Here is a 27,169-nt window from a genome sequence, read left to right as displayed (position 1 = left end):
AACTAACTGGCCTGTAGTTGCTAGGAATGTCCTTACACTCTTGAATAAGGGTGGCACATTTGCCACTCTCCAGTCCTCTGGCATCTCCCCAGTACCTAGGGAAGATTGGAAGATTATAGCAAGCCCTTGCACTCTCTCACTTCCCTTAACAACCTGGGTTATAAGCCATCCGTACCAGGTGACCTATCCACTCTAAGCATAGCCAGCCTTTTAGTACATCCTGCCTATCACTTTTCACCCCATTCATTTTCTCTACCATCTCTGCTTCTACTGATATTTTGTTCGCATCCTCTTCATTAGTAAACGCCGATTTTAAAAAGTATCAGTGGTATCAAAGTATCTTTGGCTTGTTGTCAATTTTTGTCTGATTGCATTCCTGTGAAATACCTTGAGATATTTTATATTTGCCTACCTTGGAGAGGGTGCAATGGAAATTTACTAGAAAGATACCTGCAATGATGGACTTTGATTATATGGAGGGACTAGAGAAACTGGGATTGTTCGACTTAGAGCAGAGAAGCTTAAAGGAAGATTTCATTGAAACATAGAGAAATAGGAGCAGGAGTAGGCCATTCGGCCCTTGGAGCCTGCATCGCCATTCAGTATGATCATGGCTGATCCAAACTCAGTACCCTGTTCCTGCTTTCTCTCCGTATCCCTTGATCCCTTTAGCCCCAAGAACTATATCTAACTCTTGAATATATTTAATGATTTGACCTCAACTGCTTTCTGTGGTAGAGAATTCCACAGGTTTTCCACTCTCTGGGTGAAGAAATCTCCCCTCATCTCCGTCCTAAATGGCTTACTCCTTATCCTTAGACTGTGACCCCTGGTCCTGGACTCCCCCACCATCGGGAACATCCTTCCTGCATCTAGTCTGTCCAGTCCTGTTAGAATTTTGTAGGTTTCTACGAATCCCCTCTCAAAATTATGAAGTGCTTTGATGGAGTAAATACAGATAATGTTTCCACTTGCTAGATAGTGGGTAATAGAGGACACAGATTTAAAATAATTGACAAAAGAAGCAGAAGAGAGGGTTTTATTTAATGCAGTTTATGATCTGGAATGCACTGCCTAAAGTGGTGGTGGAAGCAGTTTGAATAGTAACTTTCAAGAGGGAATTGGTTATATACTTGCAAACGAAACATTTGCGGGACTATGAGGAAAGAGCAAGAGACTGAGACTAATTGTTAGCTCTTTCAAAGAGCCATCACAGACACTATAGGCAGAATGGCCAGTGTTGCATGTTGTTGGTGATTACTAATTGGAGTATAACTCCATTGTGGCATCAGAGCCAGGTTTAGAAAGCATTTGATCAAACTTGCACTTTCAGGGTACTCCAGAGATCTGCAGCTGAGATTTACATTTACTGAAACAAATATTTCCATGTCTAGCACTCACACGTTCAAGATTTACTAGCTGGGTGCTGAAATCTGCATGAACATTTCAAACTAGAATGTGGCGTGTTGCAGCAGCATTAGTGAATTTATGTTCTTTGGTGTCCACAGAGGATTCTGATAAAGTTGTGTATTTGTACAAATTATATTGTTCTAATGAGTTCATGACAGAATAAATCTGCTAATCCTAGATAGATTTGCTGTTTACTAAGCTTGGTGTCTTTAAAAACATTGAAATGCGTTATCTGCGGTAAAGAGATTAATGTAGAAAATACAATACTACTTTGACTTTAAATGCCATTTTTATTTTATTTACAGGTTGTCAGCAGCGATTCAGCTCATTGTGGTGGCTTTGTGGCAGATGCAACTACAAATGTATCGTAGCATCATGTGGCATCTGTGCATTATGGCATGCAAAAAGTGACAGCTGTATACTTCTGACAAAAACAAAAATTATCGGCACAATCTTGCACCTTCAGCGTAGATGGCAGAATTATACGAGAGCTTAAGGTTTGACTGAAGTCCCTGTTTCTTTTCGCCATCTATCCAGTGAAAACTTCCCATTCACAATTTCTCATTATCTCGACAGTAGCTTCTTATGAGTGAACTAATGCTGTCCAACTAGACCACATTTAAAGCTCGGGATCAGAGGCCATCGTGAGTTCTACCATTGTTGATGAAGTGCTTTGGGTGGACCTAACTCATGGCACCAGCTGATGCTTAAATTACCTCTCAAATGAGCATTTCTGTCATTGTGGATTTAAACCTCTACGTCAAGCTGCACTTTCCGTGAGCAGTTTTTTGAAAAATCCCATCCCCAGCTTCTGCCAACACAATGCTAAACATGGATTCCTTCTGCTTTGCACTGGTGTTCAGTTCTTTAGCAGGGCTCTGCCTGGGTATTGAGTTTACAGGTGCTCCAGGGTTGTGGACCCGCTACTCACGTTGGGATGCAAGTACCAGGAGCGATCTAAGTTTTCAGTTCAAAACGGAACTCTCCAGAGCTCTGCTGCTGTACTTTGACGATGGAGGATACTGTGATTTCTTGCAGCTGATGGTCGTGGATGGGAAAGTTCAACTTAAGTTCAGCATTGATTGCTATGAAGCTGTCATTGATATGGATAGGCAGGTGAGTGATGACAAATGGCACTTTCTTATGATTAGCCGCAACAACCTGAGAACTGTCCTTGTGCTGGACGGAGACACGCAGTCTGTCGAAGTCAAGCCCCAGCGGCGGTACATGAAGATTGTGAGTGATTTGTTCGTGGGAGGGGTCCCACAGGATATCCGAGAATCTGCACTAACTTCGATGATGGTGCAAAGTGAACCTCCTTTCAAGGGATTTATCGAAGATTTGAAGTATGGAAACTCTGCACCAGTGCTGCTGGGGAGTCAGTCGGTGAGACTAGACAAGGAAGGCATTTGCAGTGAAAATCCTTGTGAAAATGGTGGAATTTGCTCGCTGGTCGAAGGGGAAGTCTCCTGTGACTGTTCTAACACAGGGTATATGGGGCGGTACTGCACTGAAGGTGAGAATGAGCTCCTTCTAATTATTTTTCCCACAATCTTTTTGCACTAAAATGTAAAACTCTGAACCTTGAGTATGTTTTCATTTTTTATTGGATTAAAATTATATTCTCTCCATTATTTTGTTGTGAAATTTAACTGTTTGAATTTGAGGTTCTGCTAATGGTTCAATGGCTTGACCCAGAAAGTAGCTGTGTTACGCACATCAGGCTGCTTCTAGATTCCATTACATATCTGTGCCCTATCAGTTTATCACAATTGGGGCAGCAGCTTGCGGGAAAGTAAAAGTTACCTCTGGGCCCCACCCTCGATTGCTTAATAGCAACCATGTGCCTTTGTCCCATTGGTGAACAGGAGGTTATGTTCTTTTGTTCTTGTGTTCTCTGGCAATATTCACAATTCAAAGCTCAAAGGTGAATAATGGCCACTTGGGCTGAAGTACCAGAGGGCTTTTAGCACCCACAGAACCTGGGGAAGGAAGAAGATTGGCAAGAAAACATAAATTTCACTCCTGATTCAGTGACCTGACAAGTTTAAATGTTTCTATCATTTTCAAATCCATCCAGCAATATGTAAGTGGAATTGATGTTTAAAGTAGCAGAAGGATAGAATTAATTTTCTTTTGCAAGTTTTATTTATTCAATCATTCACTTTAAAATATCCATGCTGCTTCAGGTATTTAAGCATTTTAGAATAGTGTTCATGTGAATATAAATCTAAACCAGTTGTTCTATTTAAGCAGATTGATTTAAGCTATGTTCATATTTAACGACTGTATATCAGTGTAAAATTGGAATATTGTATATTTTTCAATTTATTGGAAAATGAATGTGCAAAAGACAAGAGAATTTTAATGTTTATAGTGTGTGAATGTTCTTCATATTTGTTCAATTCTAACCGAGCTGCATCATTCCATAATATAGCTCTCACCTGGCAAGATTGGACATGAACATTGCTTCATCGACTGCCGTTAGAATGTGTCTCTGTATATACGTTTGGTATCGTGTGGAAAAACATGCATAGCTAGTAGGCTTCTCATGGTGTTTCATGCTTTATGAATCTCAGAAAATGGTGTTGCTTCCGACATTTTGTGTTGTTGGCATGTGTCTCCTCTTCAAAAGCGGATCAGCAGAATTTTTAAAAGTTGTAACAGTGTGTATTCCTCAAGTTTTATATCTAGTTTTCTCATAGGTTTTTATAATGCGTATCTATTTGCTACAATGAAACTTCATGTGGTAATCTCTGTGCAAAACAATTCTACTAGATTTTACTTAATTAGAAAAAAAATTGGACCTCCTAATATATAATGAAAAATAACCATCGGGCTATCCCATAGCATAGGTTAGTGTGCTGATCCATTTCACCCTGGAGTGGTGTGACTCAGGTTTGTGCTTCTGTCTCACCACATGGTGAATTACCAATCCTCATCAGAGCCATTGGGGGAGATACCTTATGGGGTTGAAGCATTTTCTCCAAAGGAGCGGAAATTGGATGGAAAAACCGTCATGCAACAACTGATGCACGCACCAACGCTGCTCCTGTCCCAGCAGCTGGCTGCAGACGACATGTTGGAGCTTCACAGTGAGTCACAGCTCTTGTGTGATGCACCGGGCATTGATGAACTACAAGAGATTCTTGCAATGGAAGAATCAAAGGTGATCAGAAGTGTGATATCTGAAAATTCTTAAACAGTGGTGAGATCACATTTTAAAAAGGGACTTGTTTGGAAGAGAGGCTAACTAATATTAATCTTTTCAATATGCATTACAAATATTGATTATTTTCCATAAATAATGAGATTTACATACACCCATCTGTTATTGCACACATCCTGAATACTTCTATTGCTCAGTAAATAAGCAAATGCGAGAGAGCAGTGGTTGGTGAGGAAAATTTATTTTTTTCTGAAGGGTAAAATATTACCAGAAAAGAAAGTTCATCATTGAAAAATAGTAGAATTGGTAAAGATTAGGAACAGTAGGCTTAATAGCTAAGCTTGTGTGGTTTCCCAGATAATCTTCATTGCAGACAATTACATTTCAAAGGACAGCTGCCAGAAAAAGAACATAATAGTTTCTGAATGAAACTTTCTGCATCTTACTTAAATGAATGAAACCATTTCATGAAACCTTCCTTTCAGCACATTTTTTTTCCCTTCAATCATAAGTGTTGAGTTAAAAAGTCTTGAGAATACAGACTGCTTTTATTGCAGCTAAAAGTTATGAGTAAAATCTATACTGTAATATGTGTTTAATGGAGTCAGTGTTAATATTTTTGAAGATGATATCAGATTTACATTTTATAGCTAAGTACGTATCTGGGTGAGGATCCACTTTCAGGAATGCCTACTGTATATTGATGTACAGTGATACTAATGACTACAGATAATTTGGAAGCTTTAAACACGTACTTATAGTTGATCAATATTTAGAAGTTGTTATCCAGGAGGCTTCCGATAAATTGTTTTAACAGTTTGTGCTTCTGAATTGCTTTCAGGGATTGATCTATTCACATTTGTTAGCGTTCACAAAGAATTCCATTTCAGCATTTACAGAGTTCATCATGTTCAGTATATCCTGAAGAACCAGGATCTCTGACTGTCATGTACCATTCAGGCAACACCAGATCAGTTTTGTTTCTTGAGGGACTAAACATCAATTGGGTTTTCAACACATCTATGCTGAAACTGATTGCAAATCCTTGCTAAAAGTGCAGAGAATATGTGGGGCTGATTTTCTTGTACTTTTTAGGGCACTTTTGTTAAATTTTAATTTTAAAAAGTTCACTGGTAGCTTCTGGGAATATCATAAAAGAGGCACCCTGATTTTTAAAAACTGTCTCCCTGGTGCTGCTAAAAATTCACTGATGGACTTTGTCATTGTTAATTAGCTATTATATTTTTAATCGATGTTGATAAATAGTGTTTAAATCTACATATTTGGAAAATATCAAGCCGAGTTCATGAGCCAAATTGTAAAACAGATACGCAAAAAAAAATTCTTTGATTTTCAAATGTACGACAGAGTCCATTCATGCTATGATTTTTTTTTTTTTGACCCATGACATTTTATTCTAATCTACTTTGGTTCTCTAATGTCATTCCCATCCCATGGCTGCTCACTTGGGCATTGATGGTTCCAACACGACAGATGAATAGGTAACCATGGGCTGTTCATGCTATCTGGATCCTCAGGTTTTTCAGGGGTTGACTTACCGGAGGAAATAAAGATCAGAATGACACCAAATGAGATTTTCAGTTGTCATCTTCAAATAGTTATATCTCACTCTGTGTTAGGGCTGCAAACTGACAAATCACTGAGGTAAATATTTCTGAATTTTGGTCACAATTGAGACAAAAAATGGGTGAGTAATTCACTGTCCTGCTCCAGGAGAGGCATATTTATTTATTTATTTTTATTTAGAGCTACAGCACTGAAACAGGCCCTTCGACCCAGCGAGTCTGTGCCGACCATCAACCACCCATTTATACTAATCCTACATTAATCCCATATTCCTACCACATCCCCTCAATTCTCCTACCACCTACCTATACTAGGTAAATTGGCCATTATAAATTGCCCCCATCAACCTGCAAGTCTTTGGCTGTGGGAGGAAACCGGAGCAACCGACGGAAACCCACACAGTCACAGGGAGAACTTGCAAACTCCGCACAGGCAGTACCCAGAACTGAGCCCTGGTCGCTGGAGCTGTGAGGCTGCGGTGCTAACTGTGTTGAAAGAAAGCATATTCAATCCTAAAGTCCAGACTTCTTCCAATGAAAGCATACTAAGCAATTCACTAATAGTACTTTTGTTGATACTGGAGCCTGTTTAAAAGGGAATACACTTTCAACTGACAAGAATACTGGGATGAGTTTGAGTTGAGAAAAGTGGTCAAGAAATTGAAAATTTGCATGATAGGAATGATGATGCTCTTATACAGTCGTAGCAAGATGGTAAAATCCTAGTAATGAGATTAGTTTAGTTTTGGTAGCATAGGGCACCACCTTATTTACTCTTTTAAATGGAGCCAACAGTATTAAGCTATCATGTCTGCTCTTATCCTATTTGCGTTGACTCAGGACTGTTCTGTGGAAGCTGCTTGAAATGAAATAGCAATCCTGAACTGCAGACCATGTTTTGCTCAATACAGCCCAAGGGTTGTAGACTATATAAGAGCAGCCAGTCCTGGCTAAACCAAAATTTTAACATGTGTCTTAGTTTCCAAATTTTATCAATACAGGGCACGAGCATTCAGTTTACAGCTGCCCATAATGGAAAGGACTGTATTGTATTTAGGAAGCTAAAATTTGGAACTCAAATTTAAACAAATTCCTGCCAATGTCATGTGCTCATTTTCCCCCTCATTCCTTTCTGACTCTTCTTGTTGTGGTGCTGCCAGACAGATTGCTTAAACACAAAATCCTCATCTTCACAGAACAATCCAGTTAGTCCCATTTAGCAGGATGAATGATGAGAGACAATACCCAAGCTAAATGTTACCATTTTTAAGGGGTTGCAGGAACACCTGGGGGTATTTTTGCACAAATCTTTTGAAGGTGGCAGGACTGGTTAACAAAGTAGTTAATAAAGAGAATAAAAACAAAATGTTGGAAATATTCACATTAGGCAGCATCTGTGGAGAGAGTTTCGTATCAGTGAAGGTGAACCATCCAATGGGGCTGGAAGGCCGGTTTGGGGGGGGGGGGGTGGTGGCGACACCGCCTGAGCCATCCAGTGGACCCCCAGTCAAATTCCACAGCTTGCAGGCATTTAACTGCCTGCCGTCGGGGATGCTGTCCCTTTTAAGGGACTAAATCCTACCCTTAGAGCTGCTGGTCAATTCATGCCACCAGGAGCTTTGGCCACTGCTGGTACTGTAGGAGGCCTAGAGCAGCAAGGAGGGAAGAGACCCCCACTAGGTGGGTCGGGGTCGCTGTGGCCAGTCAGGAAGGCCCCGGCGAGGGGGTGGAGGGGTGGTTGGTGAGGGCGGGGGATTGGTCTTGCTGTGGGGGTTGCCATTACTGGGGGGGGGGTCCCCCTCTGTTTTTCATGGATTGCCCCCAAGAAGAGCGACCCCCACCCCCAAGCTCATTAGGCGGGTACCTCCTAGCTAAATGCTAGCAGAGACGGGAGGTGGCCCTTATGTGGTGAGCTACTTAAGTGGCTTAATTGGCCTCCCAGCGGACTTCCTGCAGCGGACAAAATGGCATAGGGCTGGACAACGTTGTTCCCAGTGCCACCCCGTGCCATTTTGTGTGACCTGCATCTCCAAGCTCTTCTCCAAGGGCTGGATAAAATCCAGCCCAATGTTTCAGGTCAGGGACCTTTCATCAGTTCCAATGAAAGGTTCACGACTTGAAACTTCAACGGTTTTCCTCTCTGAACAGATGGCGCCTGACCTGCTGAGTATTTCCAGTGTTTTCTGTTTTTATTTCAGATTTCCAGCATCCACAGAATTTTGCTTTTGTATTAGTTAATAAAGCATATGGGATCCTGGGATTTATAAGGACAGGCATAGAATACATAAGCAAGGAAGTTCTCCTGAACCTATATAAATGTACTAGTTTGGCCCAAGCTGGTACATAGAACATAGAACAGTACAGCACAGTACAGGCCCTTCGGCCCACGATATTGTGCCGAACCTTTAACCTACTCTAAGATCAAACTAACTACCGACCCTTCATTCTACTATCATCCATGTACCTATCCAAGAGTCGCATAAATGCCCCTAATGTATCTGCTTCTACTACCAATGCTGGCAGTGCATTCCACGCACCCACCATTCTGTGTAAAGAACCTACCTCTGTCATCTCCCCGAAACCTTCCTCCAATCACCTTAAAATTATGCCCCCTGGTGATAGCCCTTTCCACCCTGGGAAAAAGTCTCTGGCTATCCACTCTATCTATGCCTCTCATCATCTTGTACCCCTCTATCAAGTCACCTCTCATCCTTCTTCGCTCCAATGAGAAAAGCCCTAGCTCCCTCAGTCTTTCTTCATAGGACATGCCCTCCAGTCCAGGCAGCATCCTGGTAAATCTCCTCTGCACCCTCTCTAAAGCTTCCACATCCTTCCTATAATGAGGCGACCAGAACTGAACACAATATTCCAAGTGTGGTCGAACCAGGGCCTTATAGAGCTGCAGCATAACCTCGTGGCTCTTAAACTCAATCCCCCTGTTAATGAAAGCCAACACACCATACGCCTTCTTAACAACCCTATCAACTTGGGTGGCAACTTTGAGCGATCTATGGACATGGACCCCAAGATCCCTCTGTTCCTCCACACTGCCAAGAATCCTGTCTTTAAGCCTGTATTCCGCATTCAAATTCGACCTTCCAAAATGAATCACTTCACACTTTTCCAGGTTGAACTCCATCTGCCACTTCTCAGCCCAGCTGTGCATCCTGTCAATGTCCCGTTGCAACCTACAACAGCCTTCCACACTATCCACAACTCCAGCAACCTTCGTGTCATCGGCAAACTTGCTAACCCAGCCTTCCACTTCCTTATCCAAGTCATTTATAAAAATTACAAAGAGCAGAGGTCCCAGAACAGATCCTTGTGGAACACCACTGGTCACCGAGCTCCATGCTGAATACTTTCCATCTACTCCCACCCTCTGTCTTCTATGGGCCAGCCAATTTTGTATCCAGACAGCCAACTTCCCCTGTATCCCATGCCCCCTCACTTTCTGAATTAGCCTACCATGGGGAACCTTATCAAACGCCTTGCTAAAATCCATATACACCACATCCACTGCTCTTCCTTCATCAATGTGTTTTGTCACATCTTCAAAGAATTCAATAAGGCTTGTGAGGCATGACCTGCCCCTCACAAAGCCATGCTGACTGTCTCTAATCAAACCATGCTTTTCCAAATAATCATAAATCCTGTCTCTCAGAATCCTCTCCAATAATTTGCCCACTACCGACGTAAGACTGACTGGTCTATAATTCCCAGGGTTATCCCTATCCCCTTTCTTGAACAAGGGAACAACATTTGCCACCCTCCAATCATCCGGTACTACTCCAGTGGACAGTGAGGACGCAAAGATCATCGGCAAAGGCGCAGCAATCTCTTCCCTTGCTTCCCGTAATATCCTTGGGTATATCCCGTCTGGCCCCGGGGACTTATCTGTCCTCATGTCTTTCAAAATTTCCAGCACATCCTCCCTCTTAACCTCAACCTGTTGGAGCATATCAGCCTGTTCCACGCTGTCCTCACAAACGACCAGGTCCCTCTCACTAGTGAATACTGAAGCAAAGTATTCATTTAGGACCTCCCCTACCTCCTCCGACTCCAGGCACAAGCTCCCTCCACTATCCCTGATCGGCCCTACCCTCACTCTGGCCATCCTCTTGTTCCTCACATAAATGTAGAACGCCTTGGGATTTTCCTTAATCCTACCCGCCAAGACTTTTTCATGTCCCCTTCTAGCTCTCCTAAGTCCATTCTTCAGTTCATTCCTGGCTACCTTGAAACCCTCTAGAGCCCTGTCTGATCCTTGCTTCCTCAACCTTAAGTAAGCTTCCTTCTTCCTCTTGACTAGCTGTTCCACATCTCTTGTCATCCAAGGTTCCTTCATCCTACCATCCCTTCCCTGCCTCATCGGGACAAACCTATCCAGCAGTCGCAGCAAGTGCTCCCTAAACAACCTCCACATTTCTGTCGTGCATTTCCCTGAGAACATCTGTTCCCTATTTATGCTCCCCAGTTCGTGCCTAATAGCATTGTAATTCCCCCTCCCCCAATTAAATATTTTCCCATCCCGTCTGCTCCTGTCCCTCTCCATGACTATAGTATTAAATCCAATTCTTGGCACCACACTTTAGGAAGGATGTGAAGGCTTTGGAGAGGGTGCAGAAGGGATTTACTAGAATGGTTCCAGGGATGAGAGATTTCAATTACGTGGGCAGACTGGAGAAGCAGAGGTTCTCCAGGAGCAGTAAAGACTAAGAAGAAATTTGATAAACGGCTTTTAAAATCATGAAGGGTTTAGATAGTGTAAATAAAGAGAAACTGTTTCCAATGGCTGAAGGATCTTCAACCAAAGGTTTTAAGGTGATTGGCAAAAGAACCAGAGGCGACAGGAGGAAAAGCTTTTTAACTCGCGTAGTTAGGATATGGAATGCACTGCCTGAAAAGGATGATGAATACAGGTTCGTTTGTAGCCTTCAAAAGCAAATTGGATAAATCTTGAAGGAGCAAAATTGCAGGGATATGGGGAAAGAGCAGGGGAGTGGGATTAACTGGATTGCTCTTTGAACAAGCTGGCACAAACCTGATGGATTGAACTAATCCTTCTGTGCTGTACTATTCTATGATTCTGTGATCTTGCATTTTAAAATTCTGGTCTGTGTGACGATTAGCTGATCTCAATCGGATGGCAGTGGGAAAACTACTGCAATTTTCAATTGCTGCTCACCCATTTCTCACCTGAAAAGTGACGGGCATGGGTTGCAAATGGGAAAACTGCTTGTTTTAAGCTGGAGCCTGTTGAAACATATAAATAATGTTCCTATGCTGTGCTGTCTGTACTTGGTGGCATGCTACCTAACCAACGGTCCTTAAAGGGGCCACTGGTAGACACTCCACAAAAGGGCCACAAACATTTTTTCTTTTATTTGAGTGAGACGAGAAGGTAGAGTAGAAAGAAAATTACAATGTGACTTGATGGGCTGAATGGTGAGTCAGAAATTCACCATTTTGAGAAGTGATGCACTTGGTATCCTGATGACTCCAGTTAATTCAAATCGAGAGATTGATTTTTTCACAGGGTTAACTTGCGTTACTGGTAAGGAGGTTGGACTTTGCAGAAAAGCCCCACCTTTTGGCAGTAGGTTAATGTTAGGGTATTCATTTAATTTTAATGGGAGGAGGGTATGCTTAAAAATTTAGGTGAACTCATTCCTAGCTGACAGATGCCTTGGCATGCATCTTGCCAGATGTATTTACAGATTACACTAGGGAACATTAGTTCACACTAATCAGTTTTTGTAGATTTAAAAGGATTTTTCTTTAAATCAAAGTGACTTAAAACAAATTCAAAACTAATCAGATCTTCTGTTTTTAATATTGCAGTCAGTTTTTAGTGCATTCCTGCACTTCGCATCTGCTGCACTCAGTTTGAGATTCATTGAATATTGTACAAGGGCCTCAATCAATTGTCATTTGCATTTGAATTGACACCAACAACCTCAATTTAAATATATATATTTAAATTGTTCTGGACATCTTATTTTTCAGTAGTAAACTGTTGAAGGTTTCCTGATTAAACACTTGATTGTATTGCAATCTTTGATCCTTAAAGGTTAACATCATTGTGGATCAGCCTTGCACATTGTATTGCTTGTCAACAGCAGCACTTACTGTTTGCAAGAGAGTCAGGAGAACATGCCAATGGCCCTGGAACTAAATAAAATGATCCATATTTTCACTGTTAATTTCACAGTATCTATTCCTTGAAATGATTTCAGGGCTGTAATCTCAGTGCTGGTTTCAGATGAAAATTACTTTTACAGCCAATAGTGTGGTTTCACATCATCTGCACCTCTCAATAAGCTTAGATTCTTGGAATCACTCAAATGTCTCTTCTGCCTATCCACTCTCTGGACCCTACTGGGTATGACTGTTTCCTGTGTTTCTGAACATGTGACACTGTCATTTCGAGGTGTAAAGTTGATATTTTTTTTGGGAACTGATCATAAAGCTTTCGGAGTGCATCAGAAATTGGCTCAGTAAGGGAGGGAATAAAAATAGTTATGCCTGGAATTCATCAGTGTAGAGGAAAGTGTCTCATTGGTGCTGGCTTGATTTGGAAGTGGTGACGAAAAGAAAGGTGTTGAGGATGGGGGCGAGGGAGAAGAGAGGTGCCATAAATAAGAGTACAAGTGCAGCATATAAAGAAGTATCTGGATAGATTGGGATGACAAAGTGGAGAAACTGGGAAAGGAGAATCGGCAGTGGAAATAGGCGAACAGTGAATGCAACTCAAAAGAGGGATCAAGAATCCTGGTGTATAGCATGTTGAAACCATCAGCAGTAGCATTAAAGAAAGTAAATGAGTATGTTTAGGGCACTGGTTCAGCTCTAGCTGTAGTCTAGGATGCCTTAGCACAATAGGAACATTGAATACGAGGAAGGTCAATTAAACGGAGATGTTGGTACTTGAGGGACTAGGAGATAAAAGGGAAACTGGGTATGTTTAGACAGAATGAAAGGAGGATCTGGAACTATGAGGAGAGACCAGGAAAATGGAATGCTTTCGCTGGAGAAAGGTCATTTCGGGGCAGCCCTTCTCAAGATTTTAAAATACTGAGGGATTATGGATGAATTGAACCTTAAGATGCTAGGCAAAACTGCTAACTCAGTAACTAGGGGCATCAGCTCAAACTCAGAGGAGGGAAGGTGAACACCGTTCAGGTTTGGCTATTTCACGCACAGGGTGGTGAAAATATGGAATGGACTGTCCAAAAAGACATTCAAGACAGATTGGGGCTAATTTTCACTTTCATTGCACGAGTGGTAAACTGGCAGAGTGGATCATCCACCTGTTGTGGAACACCCCCCAAATTTCACCCCAATGATTTAATGAAAAGAATCATGGAATCATAAAAATCCTACACCACAAATGGATGCTTTTCATTGCATCATGCCTGTGCCAGATCTTTGAAAGAGCTAGCCACTTAGTCCCACTCCCCTACTGCTTCCCCACAGCCCTGCAATTTTTTCCTTTCCAAGTATATATCCAATTCCCTTTTGAAACTTACTACTGAATCTACTTCCACTGCACTTTCAGGCAGAGCATTTGAGATCACAACAACTTGCTGCATAAATAAAAATCTCCTTTTTCCCCCATGGATTTTTGTCAATTATCTTACATCTGTGTTCTCTGGTTACTGACAATCTTGCCAGCGGAAACAATTTCTCATCTATTCAATCAAAAGCCCTTATAAGTATGAATTTCTATTAAATCTCCTCTTAATCTTCTCTGCTCCAAGGAGAACAAACCTAGGTGCTTTAATCTCTCCACCTAACCAAAGCCCCTCATCCCTGGTACCATTCTAGTAAATTCCTCTGCACCTTCTCCAAGGCCTTGACATCCTAAAGTATGGTACTCAGAATTGATCACTATACTCTAGCTGAGGCCTAACCAGCAATTTATAAAGGTTTACCTTTGGGGGAGGCAGCTGGACGAGTAATCCAGAGCCCCAGGCTAATGCTCTGGGGACATGGGTTCGAATCCCACCACAGCAGATGGTGGAATTTAAACTCCATTAATAAATCTGGAATTAAAAGCTAGTCTAGTGGTGATCGTGAAACCATTGTTGATTGTTGAAAAAACCCATCTGGTTGACTCATGTCCTTTAGGGAAGGACATCTGTCCTGGTCTGGTTTGGCATACATGCTACATGTGACTCCAGACCCATAACCATGTGATTGATTGAAATGGCCCAGCAAGCCACTCAGTTGTATTAAACTGCTACAATGCCGAAGAAAACGAATGAAACCAGATGGACCACCGCCATCGACCTAGGCACCAAAAACAACAAAGGGGCTCTCTACTAGAAGCCTCAACTAGAAGGACAAGGGCAGCAAATGCATGAGAACACTACCACCTGCAAGTTCCACTCCAAGTCACATGTCATCCTGACTTGGAGCTATATTGCCGTTCCTTCACTCTCGATGGGTCAAAATCCTGCAACTCCCTTCCTAACAGTACTGTAGGTGTACCTACTTCACATGGACTTCAACGTTTCAAGAAGGTAGCTCCCCACCACTTCTCAAGGGCAATTAGTGATGGGCAATACATACACCTAGACAGCGACGCCCACATCTCACGAATGAATTTTTAATCCTAGCCCTATTGACCCTGCAGTGTCCTTACTAACATCTGGGGGCTTGTGCCAAAGTTGGGAGAGCTGTCCCACAGACTAGTCAAGCAACAGCCTATTCACGGAATTGTACCTTGCAGACAATGTCCCAGACATCACCATTCCTGGATATGTCCTGGCCCACCAGAGGTGGCGGAACAGTGGTATACAGTCGGGAAGGAGTTGCCCTCAACATTGACTCTGGACCCCATGAAGTCTCATGGCATCAGGTCAAACATAGGCAACAAACCCTCCAACCCCTCCTCCCCGCCACCTCAGCTGATGAATCCGTGCTTCTTCATGTTGAACACCTGTTGGCAGAAGCAATGAGGGTGGCAAGGGCACAAAAAGTAATGTGGGTGGGGGACTTCAATGACCATCACCAAGAGTAGCTTGGTAGCACCACTGCTGGCATAGTCCTAAAGGACATAACTGCTAAACTGGGTCTGCTGCTTGTGCTGTGAGGGAAACAAGGGGAAAACCTACTTGACGTCGTCCTCACCAATTTACCTGTTGCAGACATATCTGTCCATGACCGTGTTAGTAGGAGTGACCACCACATGGAGGGTACCCACCATAGTGTTGTGTGCCACTACCACAGTGCCAAATGGGATAGATTTCGAACAGATCTAGCAACTCAAAAGTGGGCATCCATAAGGCACTGTGGGCTATCAGCAGCAGCAGAATTGTATTCAAGCACAATCTGTAACCTCATGGCCCAGCATATCCCCCATTCTACCATTACCGTTCTGCCGGGGGATCAACCCCAGTTCAATGAAGAATGCAGGAGCAAAGAACAGTACAGCACAGGAACAGGTCATTCGGCCCTCCAAGCCTGCGCCGATCTTGATGCCTGCCGAAACTAACACCTTCTGCACTTCCGGGGCCCATATCCGTCTATTCCCTTCCTATTCATATATTTGTCAAGATGTCTCTTAAACGTTGCTATCGTATCTGCTTCCGCCACCTCCCCTGGCAGCAAGTTCCAGGCACTCACCACCCTCTGTGTAAAAAAAAAAAAAAAAAACTTGCCTCGCACATCCCCTCTAAACTTTGCCCCTCGCACCTTAAACCTATGTCCCCTAGTAACTGACTCTTCCACCCTGGGAAAAAGCTTCTGACTATCCACTCTGTCCATGCCGCTCATAACTTTGTAAACCTCTATCATGTCGCCCCTCCACCTCCGTCGTTCCAGTGAAAACAATCCGAGTTTATCCAACCTCTCTTCGTAGCTAATGCCCTCCAGACCAGGCAACATCCTGGTAAACCTCCTCTGTACCCTCTCCAAAGCCTCCACGTCCTTCTGGTATTGTGGCGACCAGAATTGCACGCAATATTCTAAGTGTGGCCTAACTAAGGTTCTGTACAGCTGCAACATGACTTGCCAATTTGTATACTCTATGCCCCGACCGATGAAGGCAAACATGCCGAATGCCTTATCCACCTGCGTTGCCACTTTCAGCGACCTGTGGACCTGTACACCCAGATCTCTCTGCCTGTCAATACTCCTAAGGGTTCTGCCATTTACATGTAGCACCAGGCATACCTAAAAATGAGGTGTCAACCTGGTGAAGCTGCAACACAGGACTACTTGCATACCAAACAGCGGAAACAGCATGCAATGTACAGGGCTAAGCGATCCCATAACCAACAGATCAAATCTAACCTCTGCAGTCCTGCCACATCAAGTTGTGAATGGTGGTGTACAATTAAACAACTGAGAGGAGGAGGTGGCTCCACAAATAACCCTATTCTCAATGATGGGGGAGCCCAGCACATCAGTGCAAATGACCAGGCTGAAGAATTTGCAACAATCTTCGGCCAGAAGTGTCGAGTGGATGATCCATCTCGGCCTGCTCCTGAGGTCCCCATCGCCAGTCTTTAGCCAATCCGATTCCCTCCATGTGATATCAAGAAACGGCTGAAGGCATGCATACTGCAAAGGCAATGGGCCCTGACAACATTCTGGCAGTAGTACTGAAGCCCTGTGCTCCAGAATAAAGGTGTGCAAAGGAAACCCAACCGAGCCCAAATGCCGGTCCCGGAAGTACGAACCAACCTGGCCCGAACCTGACACAAGTCATAGTCATACAGCACATGAAACAGGCCCTTCGGCCCATCGTGTCTGTGCTAGCCATCAAGCACCTAACTATTCTAGTTCCATTTTCCAGCACTTGGCCCGCAGCCTTGTATGCGATGGCGTTTCAAGTGCTCATCTAAATACTACTTAAATGTTGTGAGGGTTCCTGCCTCCACCACCTCTTCAGGCAGTGTATTCCAGATTCCAACCATCCTCTGGGTGAAAATTGTTTTCCTCAAATCCCCTCTAAACCTCCTGCCCCTTAACTTAAATCTACGCCCCCTGGTTATTGACCCCACTGCTAAGGGAAAAAGTCTCTTCCTATCTATCCTATTAATGCCCCTCATAATCATGCCCCCCTCATCCTTCTCTGTTCTAAGGAAAACAACCCTAGCCTTTTTAATCTCTCTTCATAGCTGAAATGCACCAGCCCAGGCAACATCCTGGTGAATCTCCTCTGCACCCTCTCCAGTGCAATCACATCCTTCCTATCGTGTGGTGACCAGAACTGTACACAGTACTCCAGCTGTGGCCTAACTAGCATTTTATACAGCTCCATCATAACCTCCCTGCTTTTATATTCTATGCCTTGGCTAATAAAGGCAGGTATTCCCATATTCCTTCTAAACACCTTATCTACCTGTGCTGCTGCCTTCAGTGATCTGTGGACAAGTACACCAAGGTCCCTGTGACACTCTGTATTTCCTAGGGTCCTACCATCCATTGTGTATTCCCTTGCCTTGTTAGTCTTCCCAAAATGCGTCACCTCACACTTCTCAGGATTAAATTCCATTTGCCACTGCTCTGCCCATCTTACCAGTCCATCTGTGTCATCCTGTAATCTAAGGTTTTCCTCCTCACGACACCACCAATTTTCGTGTCATCTGCGAACTTACTTATCATACCTCCTATATTCATGTCTAAATCATTAATGTACACTATGAACAGCAAGGGTCCTGGCACCGATCCCTGTAGTACACTACTGGTCAAAAACAACCCTTGACCTCTGTTTCCTGCCACCAAGCCAATTTTGAATCCAGTTTGCCAAATTGCCCTGGATCCCATGAGCTCTTACCTTCTTAACCAATCTCCCATGCGGGACCTTATCAAAAGCCTCACTGAAGTCCATGTAGACTACATCAACTGCTTTACCCTCATCTACACATCTGGTCACCCCTCGAAAAATTCGATCAAGTTAGTTAGACACAATCTCCCCCTGACAAAGCCATGCTGACTATCCCTGATTATTCCTGCCTCTCCAAATGGAGATTAATCCTGTCCCTCAGAATTTTTTCCAATAATTTCCCAGCCACTGATGTTAGACTCACCGGCCTGTAATTACCTGGTCTATCCTTGCTACCCCATCGGGGTCAGGTTGGGTAGCAGGCCTTTATCCATGTGCTGATGTAAAGGCCTGCTACCTGACCCCAACAGGATCTGACGACACGTCTGGTTCGGGCCGGGTCATGTTGGGTTCCCAGGTTCGGCATTTGGACTGGGGTCGGGTTTCCTTTGCACACATTTACTCCAGAACTTGCTGCACCCCAAGCCAAGCTGTTCCAGTATAGCTACAACACTGGCATCTACCAAGCAATGTGGAAAATTGCCCAGGTATGTCCTGTGCACAAAGAGCAGGACAAATCCAACCCGGCCAATTACCGCCCTATCAGTTTACTCCCGATCATCAGTAAAGTGATGGAAGGGGTCGTCGACAGTGCTATCAAGCAACTCTTGCGCAGCAATAACCGATTCACTGACACTCGGTTTGGGTTCCGCCAGGACCGTTCAACTCCTGACCTCATTACAGCCTTGGTCCAAACATGAACAAAAGAGCTGAACTCCAGAGGTGAGGTGTGGTGAGAATGGCTGCCCTTGACATCAAAGCAGCATTTGACAGAGTATGGCATCAAGGAGCCCTAGCAAAGCTGAAGTCAATGGGAATCCAGGGGAAAACTCTCCACTGACTGGAGTCATAGCGAACACAAAGGAGGATGGTTGTGGTTGTTGGAGGTCAATCATCTCCATCCCAGGACATCACTGCAGGAGTTCTTCAGGGTAATGTCCTAGGCCCAACCATCTTCAGCTGCTACATTGTGACCTTTCCTCCATCATGGGGTCAGAAGGGGGATGTTATCTGACGGTTGCACAATGTTCAGCACCATTCGTGACTCCTCAGATACTGAAGCAGCCCATGTCCATGTGCAGCAAGACCTGGCCAGCATCCAAGTTTGGGCTGATGTGTGGTGGGAATGTTGCTTGCCACTTAAGTGCCAGGCAATGACCATCTCCAACAAGGGAATCTAACTATCTCCCCTTGATGTTCAATGGCATTACCATCGCTGAATTCCCCCACTATCAACATCCTGGTGGTCACCATTGACCAGAAACTGAACTGGACCAGCCGCATAAATGCTGTGGCTACAAGAGCATGTCAGAGGCTAGGAGTTCTGCAGTGAGTAACTCACCACCTGTCTCCCCAATGCCTGTCCATCGTCTACAAGGCACAAGTCAGGAGTGTAATGGAATACTCTCACTTGCCTGGATGGGTGCAGCTCCAACAACACTAAAGAAGCTCGACACCATCCAAGGCAAAGCAGCCCGCTTGATTTGCACTCCATCCTCCTTCAACATTCACTCCCTCCACCGCTGACGCACAGTGGCAGCAGTTTGCACCATCTACAAGATGCACTGCAGCAACTCACCGAGGCTCTTTCAACAGTATCTTCCAAACCTGCAACCTCTACCACCTGGAAGGACAAGGGCAGCAGATGCATGGGAACACCACCAACTGCAAGTCCCCCTCCAAGCCACACACTATCCTGACTTAGAACTATATCTCTGTTCCTTAACTGTTGCTGGGTCAAAATCCTGGAACTCCCTTCCTAACATCACTTTGGGTGTACCTACCCTCCCAAGGACTGCAGCAGTTCAAGAAGGCAGCTCACCACCACCTTCTCAAGGGCAGTTAGGGTGGGCAACAAATGCAGGCCTAGCCTGCGACGCCCACATCCCCCAATTGAATAAAAAAAACTAACCACCTTGCTTTTGTACTCCATGCCCGTGTAAATCTAAGGATTCCATATGCTTTTTCAACAGCTTTACTAGCTTGTCCTGCCACCTTCAAAGAGCTGGACATGTTAAAATTAAGCTGGTTCTATGATGGGTGGGTAATTTGCTCCATCGAGTAACCTCTAGCGGTGAATTTGAAAATTACCTCCTTACTTACAATCTCAGCAAATTCAAGAGAAAACTGTTTAGTTTTACCTTGACAAAGGAAGCAATAGAGTAGTACGAGAGAGTGTATTTTACAGGGGTGATTTTCCAACTTTCCGTGATGAAGCTCATCTGCTGGGGCCATGTAGTGGAAATCAGGACGTGCATGCACGTGGTTTTCTAATCATTTGAATAATTAGTCATCAAGCCATTTTGCCAGTTCACCTTGAAGCCCATACTGCTCACTGCTTTCTGTAGGATGGCTCGGAGTAAAAGGTAATGGTGATAAAGCAACAAATTGTAACCTCTCAACACCTGCCTTGGAAGCTCTACAAAGATTGACAAACCAGCTGCCTTGTGATTAATATGTCATGAATCTATTTAGTAGTAGACTGTTCAAAAATATGAACATTGAAGACTTGATATGGAGTACTACTTTAATGTTCAAAATGTTCTTCAGAATGCCTAATTTGCTTGAGTAATCAGATAAGTTTTGCTAATGTTTTTAAGCATTGTTTTCTCAATGCTTTTTAAAATTTTAACAACTCCTTTTAATCATACTTGAATGTTATATTTAAATCCCTGCTTCCTATTCATTTTCTTTGCTTTTCAGTTTTTGATTACATCTTTTTTTTCATTTACTTTATATCCCCAAATTGCTTAGAGCAGTTCCACCTACATTAAGAAGCGTGAATCGGGGTCACGGGGATGAGTCCTCAAAGTAAAAGGCCTACCCAAAAAATTCTCAACCCATGACAGGTGCAATTTTTAATTTGCAAAACTGTCAGATTGCTTAGTCTCTTTTAGCGTAAAAAATTAAAACCTCATTTTACATTTTTTGAGAAGCCTAGACATTTTTCTACAAGCAAACCAATGATTAGGGTGTTTTTGCTTGATATTGTATTCAGTATAACATGTATATTTTAGCTTAAAGAATTAAATATGAGTGGAAGTATAGTGCTATTTTGTCCTGCTATAGGCTTTAGAGTGTATAAAATGTAACCAAAAGGAAGAATTGATTGGTCCACGTAAATGCATTAGGAACCAATGATATCATTGCATCTAGTGTCAACAGCAATTTTTCGCTAAACCTTTCCTGTCCCTATTGAAGCAGTGAGCTTGTCTCATATCATCAACAGAATTGTGATGGAGAAATTGGTCTGAGTTACCTCTCTTTTATTTTGAGCGTAAGTTGTGAGCAACCAATTTCTGGGTACAAGGTCCTGCATGGCCATATTGGTTCCCTCTGGTTTTTATGTATCCCTGCTGGCCCCCTGAAAGCTATTTTGACTCAGATTTTGAATAAACAAAGGATGGCCTGTTTCCGGGCCCTCCTGCAATATTCGTCATAAACTAAGTCAAGCAATTGCCAACTGGACTTTTCAGTTTCACGGTGACCTAACCAGTGGTCCTCAAAGCTGGAGGATGCAGGACGAAAAGTCCAATAATTTTTATTAACTTACCTCATCATGCGCATGTTGTAATCCTACCACCTCTTTCATGCTCGTTTATTGGGTGCTAGCCAATTTCTCTCACCCTGTTAGTCTCCGCTAACATAATTTCTTCTGCATCAAAACTTTCCATTCTCACATTCTGATGCCTTTGTTGAAACTGCTTAAATGTAGAGCTGTTTGTGGTTTGTGAACTCACTTGGCTAAGTATTTCTAGCAGCATTAATGAGAAAATTCAAATGGGCAAATAAGATAATGCACTAAAATAGTAAACCATTCTGAGCTAATGAATTTTGTTGATATACTGGGCAGTTAATCTGGTTTCTGATGCTAGCTGCCCTTTGTAAACCAGTGGGTAAACTCTGTCAGAAATTTTCCGCACTTGAATTCTTTAAAATATTATACAGATTAAGACAGCTAAATGGTGTCACAGCATATAAAGGTAGTACATTAAGATGAAGGTATTATTTCTGGTGACAGGTTGAAGGAGCTTAAGCTAGGAAAAGTGAGTAAAAGCTGATCAGTGAGAACCAGCTGTTTTCTTGAAGGATGGGTTAAGAAAAGAATTGTTTCAATGTGACAAAATGGTACCATTTTAAAAATACCAACTTACTATGTCTGCAATGAAGGTGACTTGGTAAACTACCAACTGTTCGTATGGTCTTTTGGTACTGTCAGTTCTACAAATGGTAGTAAATTTTTTTTAATCCTTTTTTTTTTAAAGGAGCATGTTTGACATGCAAAAAATTTATGGGCGAATCCTTTTGTAGGAAAAAAACTTCAGTCAGTACCGTGACTAAAGAATATTTTAAAATATTCTTAATTGTAGCTGAGTAGCTTTCTTGATATGTCAAAATTATCTGATTCCAGCTGCCAGGACAGATGATGAAATGCGAGGTTTTATTTTTGTTAAATTCACACATGCACAGTGTTTAATCACTTGCATGTTCATGAGCATGGTACTTTTGTTCTTGTGCATGAGACAGTTCCATGCAAAGACAAGTGCATTCAGTGTGTCTAACATCTGGTTCTTTCCTCCTTTTTTAAATTTCTGCTTTCAGAAGTCAACCGTGTGCCAGGTGAGTTCTCCCTCCACTGGGTGAACTTAATTTAACCAATGACTAACTTGCAGGGTGTAGCTGAACTTGTGGTTTACAAATTAAAAAAAGTAGTGAAAATGCTCAAGTTGAGAAAAACATATCTCATCGTTCAGGACCAAATCTTCTATAATTCTGTATTGCTTTTATGCAGCTGAATTTATTTGATAAAGTAATATTCACCCACATGTTGAACTTGTATAAAAGTGCAGTAGAAGGCTAAAGAAATAAGAAATCTTGCACGTAGAGAATAAATCATGAAATCGAAAAGACTTACATAGTATGAACAGAGACTGGAGGAGCACTAAACCTCATTAGAGTATTGGGGCAGAAAGTTATTAATTTACTAGATAATTTGAAGTTCCCTAAAATACACCTTTTTTAATACCCAATGATTGTTAACAATGTTATTAAGAGGAAATTTGCTTTTGAGTTGGCTGCTAAGCTACACCATAGACTTTGTCTAGAAATTAACCTAAACTTTAAAAATATATTATGGAATGAGTACTTGACTTAACTCCTTCACCAGTTTTTTGAACTCCTCCACATCTCTCCTGCACCACCCCCAAAAATAATAGATTCTGTGTTTTAACTTTATTATTGTAAGTGGCCCTAATTCAGAAATAACTTTCCATTCCATTGTAATTATACTGCCCTTTATGAGGGGAATTTACTGCACTTTCTATTTTTAAAGGAACAGACAGTGGTTTGGCTATTAGTTGGAATACCTTTTACTGTAGATCGGTTGCATATTTAATTTCCCATAGCAAAACAATTAACTGACACACTCATTGAGTCCTTAACCTGCCTAGAAACAAATTGTGATTGATTGCTTGTATGAGAAAAGTAACTACAATGCTTAAAAGTAAAAACATTTGGAAGAGGTGGAAATATTAAACAGAAAAGTTAGTGGTGCGTCTATATATGTTCAGAGGCAAAAGGTGACTCTTTTGATTCTTCTGGAATCAATTTACTCTTACTCAGCTCATTTATGAGCCAAGCTTTCTTTTTCTCATGGTGAAAAGCTTATTCAGTGTGATTGATGCCATACTTAGCCATAAGTATGTGACATCACAATACCAATTGGTATTGTATGAAACACTCTGTTTATTTTCTTTGTCTTTATTTCTTCCTCTTCAAAGGTTTCTCGCATCTGATGATGGGCGAGCAAGGTATGCTACCTTTTTCTCTCTCCCTTTTTCTATTAACTTGCTTTTGTTCTCACTGCCAGTTTATTGAATAGCGATGCAGTAGATGAATTTCTGTTGACTGTATAAGCTATTTTTGGGCCTTTAATTAATGCAACCGTTTTAATGGTTGTGTTGAATGATGAGTGGATGATGGTGGGGTGGGGGGGAACACCTGATATTCCGAATGCTTTTTAATGTGATGCTATTTATACTTTGTGTGACCACAAAGCACGCTATGTGTATATACACATAATATATTTTTCAATATTATCATTGCATGACCCCAAGAACTTACTGACAATTCAGCAGTGACTAATGAAGCTGGGCTATCAGTGTGGGAAAATAATGCATATGATATATTTTCACATTGGTAAGCATTGATACCTAGAGCTGCATTAGCAGGTTTAGAAGATTTTTCTTTGCATTTTGGATTTGCCATTGCACGCATGTGTATATTTTGTTTTGCAGTGTGTTTTCTTGAGTTTGTGTAACCTTAAACTAATTTAACGTATTACTGCAGAATTCTGCAATAATGCAGTGTTTAAGTTTTTTTTGTATTGTGTTTATTGTGTGTGGTGTGTTCAGGTTTCCTAATCTGTTGTCCTTCCCCTTCTTCATTGCTCTTCAATGATGGAATTCATGCTTACTTGGATCCAATCTTCATTTCTGTAGGTAGAAGTAAAGGTAGAGTTCTGTTTTTATTTTCACTTCTTATTAACTAAGATGTTTTTCTTTCTTTTTTTTAACATATGTTTGTTAATCTGTTATTGTGGTAACACAGCTGAGCTGAAAAATCCATCATATGTTGGCCTGATGATGATGGCTAAAGAAGCTCTTTTTTTTTAACCCACATAATCTTCAGTTTTTCTATGTTAACTTATCATTGTTAAAAGTATGCACATGACAAATCCCTTGGAGAAGATCCACATTAATAATAACATGGGTTTTATTTTAAATTGCAGTCAAAGATTATTGTGATCTGAAATTTTCCAAGTCTGAATGTTTATCTTGATCAGCATTGAAAATGCTTTGTTGCATTAAAGTACAATCTCTTGTTTGACTGCTTTGGATTAACCAAACTGAAGACTAGTTCTGGTAATTGTCATGCAGAATGACATTCTTTAACATTGCATCATATGCAAGGTATTATATGAACAAGACACCGACCATAACTACAAACCAAAAAATGTGGTTTGTGGGAATTATTTTGCTGATTTCTTGGTTTCAGAAACAGTCCAGAGCGATTAAAAAGTCTTGGAAGGTAATTGAGTCTATCAATCCAGCTTTCCGTGCTCAACAATGAAAATAAACTCCTAGAAGTACATTCTTCATGTTTCAGTGAATTTTAATTGTATGAATTTAAACTGTTTATAAGAATTGGTTGGATATTCACTTGCCTGTCAGATGAAAAGCTAAATGTTGCATTCCATGTTTTTATTTTCATGCTGTCATCATGTTATACAAATATGAATTTATTTGACAGAAAATGACTTAAACTCGCTATAAATAGGTTAGAAAACCAAGTGTGGTAACGAGTGGCATTTTTCCACTGTGCTTTATTTTCAGTCTGGTTTCAGGAATAGGTTGACAGCTTTTTGATAAATGATTTCATCATTTGCACTTTCCGTTTGCTGTCTAATTAGGTTTTCAACATTATGTTGCGCTGTGTGTTTTTTTAATATAAAAAGGAAAGATGCATGTGTTCACTGTGGGTGATGTGTCAACTTGCTTGTTAGTACTTTCACAAATCTTTGATGGAATAGCAGATGTTAGTTGAGATTCTGTAAGACCAAAATTAAGAGCTATTTTTTGTATCGATAAAAATGCTTAAGTACTCCAGTAAAGAAAGGTTTATATACTTCATTGAGCTCCAACACGCTTGTGGGAATCCAATTCAATGGAAAGAAGATTTGGGTGGATGCATAACAGATTTTTATTCACTACCACCCATTGTGTGACCTGGCTGAAGTTGAATTTCACCTCCTTGTGCTTCTAAGTTCATATTGAGTGATATTGGTATTCATATGAAATTCCTTTGCTTGCTCTTCCTATAGCGATTGTAATCACCTATTTTAAAAAAACCTAGTTAATATCTGTGTTAAAATAGGAAAGGAATTTCATAGGTATATATGAATCATTCTCATAGAAGTATCCCACAGTGTAATTTCAAAGCAAAATGACTTGAGCTCTTTCCATTTAGAAATGAAGCATTTGATATCCAGTAAAATATTGATGAGAACAGGTGGCATAAATTCAGATGTACTTTTGTTGTGCAATGTTCAAACGTTAATAAAATTGTTGGCTTTTTTGTGTGCTCCTGACTTTTTGTGTTCTCTTGGTGCACCTGCCCAGCTCCATAGAGAACAATTAATGCCTGTGTTCTTGTTTTTTTTGTCTATTGAGGCTTTCAGAAAATCCCCAAATCAGAAATGAAACTCAGTTTGTACCAGCTTTCAGTGCTCCCTACTGAGTTTACAGTCTTGAAATATCTCCTGTGCGTCTGCTGGAATGGACTTGATGGGCCAAATGGCCTCCTTCTGTGCTGTTAGGACTCTATGGCACTTAAGATTATAGAGTTAGATTTGTGGAAGATGTTTAGTTTTGCTAGTTGTTGGATGCTGGGATGGGCAGGGTGCTCCATTCACTTTGTGTGATGAAGAATTAAGAACTGTGGAAAATTAAAATAATTGTATGGGAGATAAGACATTATAAAATAAGTTTTGAGGAAGAAAGATGATGAATCCCAAGATTATATTGGATACTGTTATATTTGGCCTCCAATTACTTTTTAATACTTTGTTATTGAACGTTGTTCTATGTATAATATCAATAAGTAAATCACAGAATTGTTATTTCACAGGCCCTTTCATGTCTGTGCTAGCTCTCCGAAGAGCAATTTACCTAGTGCCACTCTCCCTCCTCCTTGCTGTAGCCTTACACATTCTTTTCAGATAACAATCCAATTCCCTCTTGAATGCCTCGATTGAATCTGCCTCCACCACACTCTCAGGTAGTGCATTCCAGATCCTAACTACTCAATGCGTGAAAAAGTTTTTCCTCATGTCGTGATTTCTTCTTTTGCCAATTATCTTAAATCTGTACCCTCTTGTTCTTAATCCCTCCACCAATGGGAACAGTTTCTCCCCATCTATCCTGTTCAGACCCCTCATGATTTTGAATACCTCTATCAAATCTCCTCTCAACCTTCTCCAAAGAAAACAGTCCCAACTTCTCCAATCTGTCCATGTAACAGATGTTCCTCATCCCTGGAACCATTCTCATGAATCTTTCATGCACTCCAATGTCTTCATATCTTTCCTAAAATGTGGCACCCAGA

General features: G+C 41.7%; 1 protein-coding gene across 1 annotated transcript in view; it reads left to right on the top strand.

The window, feature by feature from the left end:
* The window catches only part of LOC137373311 (neurexin-3-like), an 883,651-nt gene that overhangs the window by 29,426 nt on the left and 827,056 nt on the right, over window positions 1-27,169 (top strand). The window contains exons 2-3 of the mRNA XM_068038134.1: window positions 1,716-2,926; window positions 23,785-23,814. Of these exons, the coding sequence (XP_067894235.1) occupies window positions 2,233-2,926; window positions 23,785-23,814 (724 nt within the window). The 5' untranslated portion in view covers window positions 1,716-2,232. The remainder of the gene's footprint in view (window positions 1-1,715; window positions 2,927-23,784; window positions 23,815-27,169) is intronic.

Source organism: Heterodontus francisci, chromosome 9 (genome assembly GCF_036365525.1).
Source record: "Heterodontus francisci isolate sHetFra1 chromosome 9, sHetFra1.hap1, whole genome shotgun sequence".
Lineage (NCBI taxonomy): Eukaryota > Metazoa > Chordata > Chondrichthyes > Heterodontiformes > Heterodontidae > Heterodontus > Heterodontus francisci.
The sequence above is the reverse complement of the archived record's forward strand: the minus strand, read 5'-3'. Positions and strand labels throughout refer to the sequence as shown.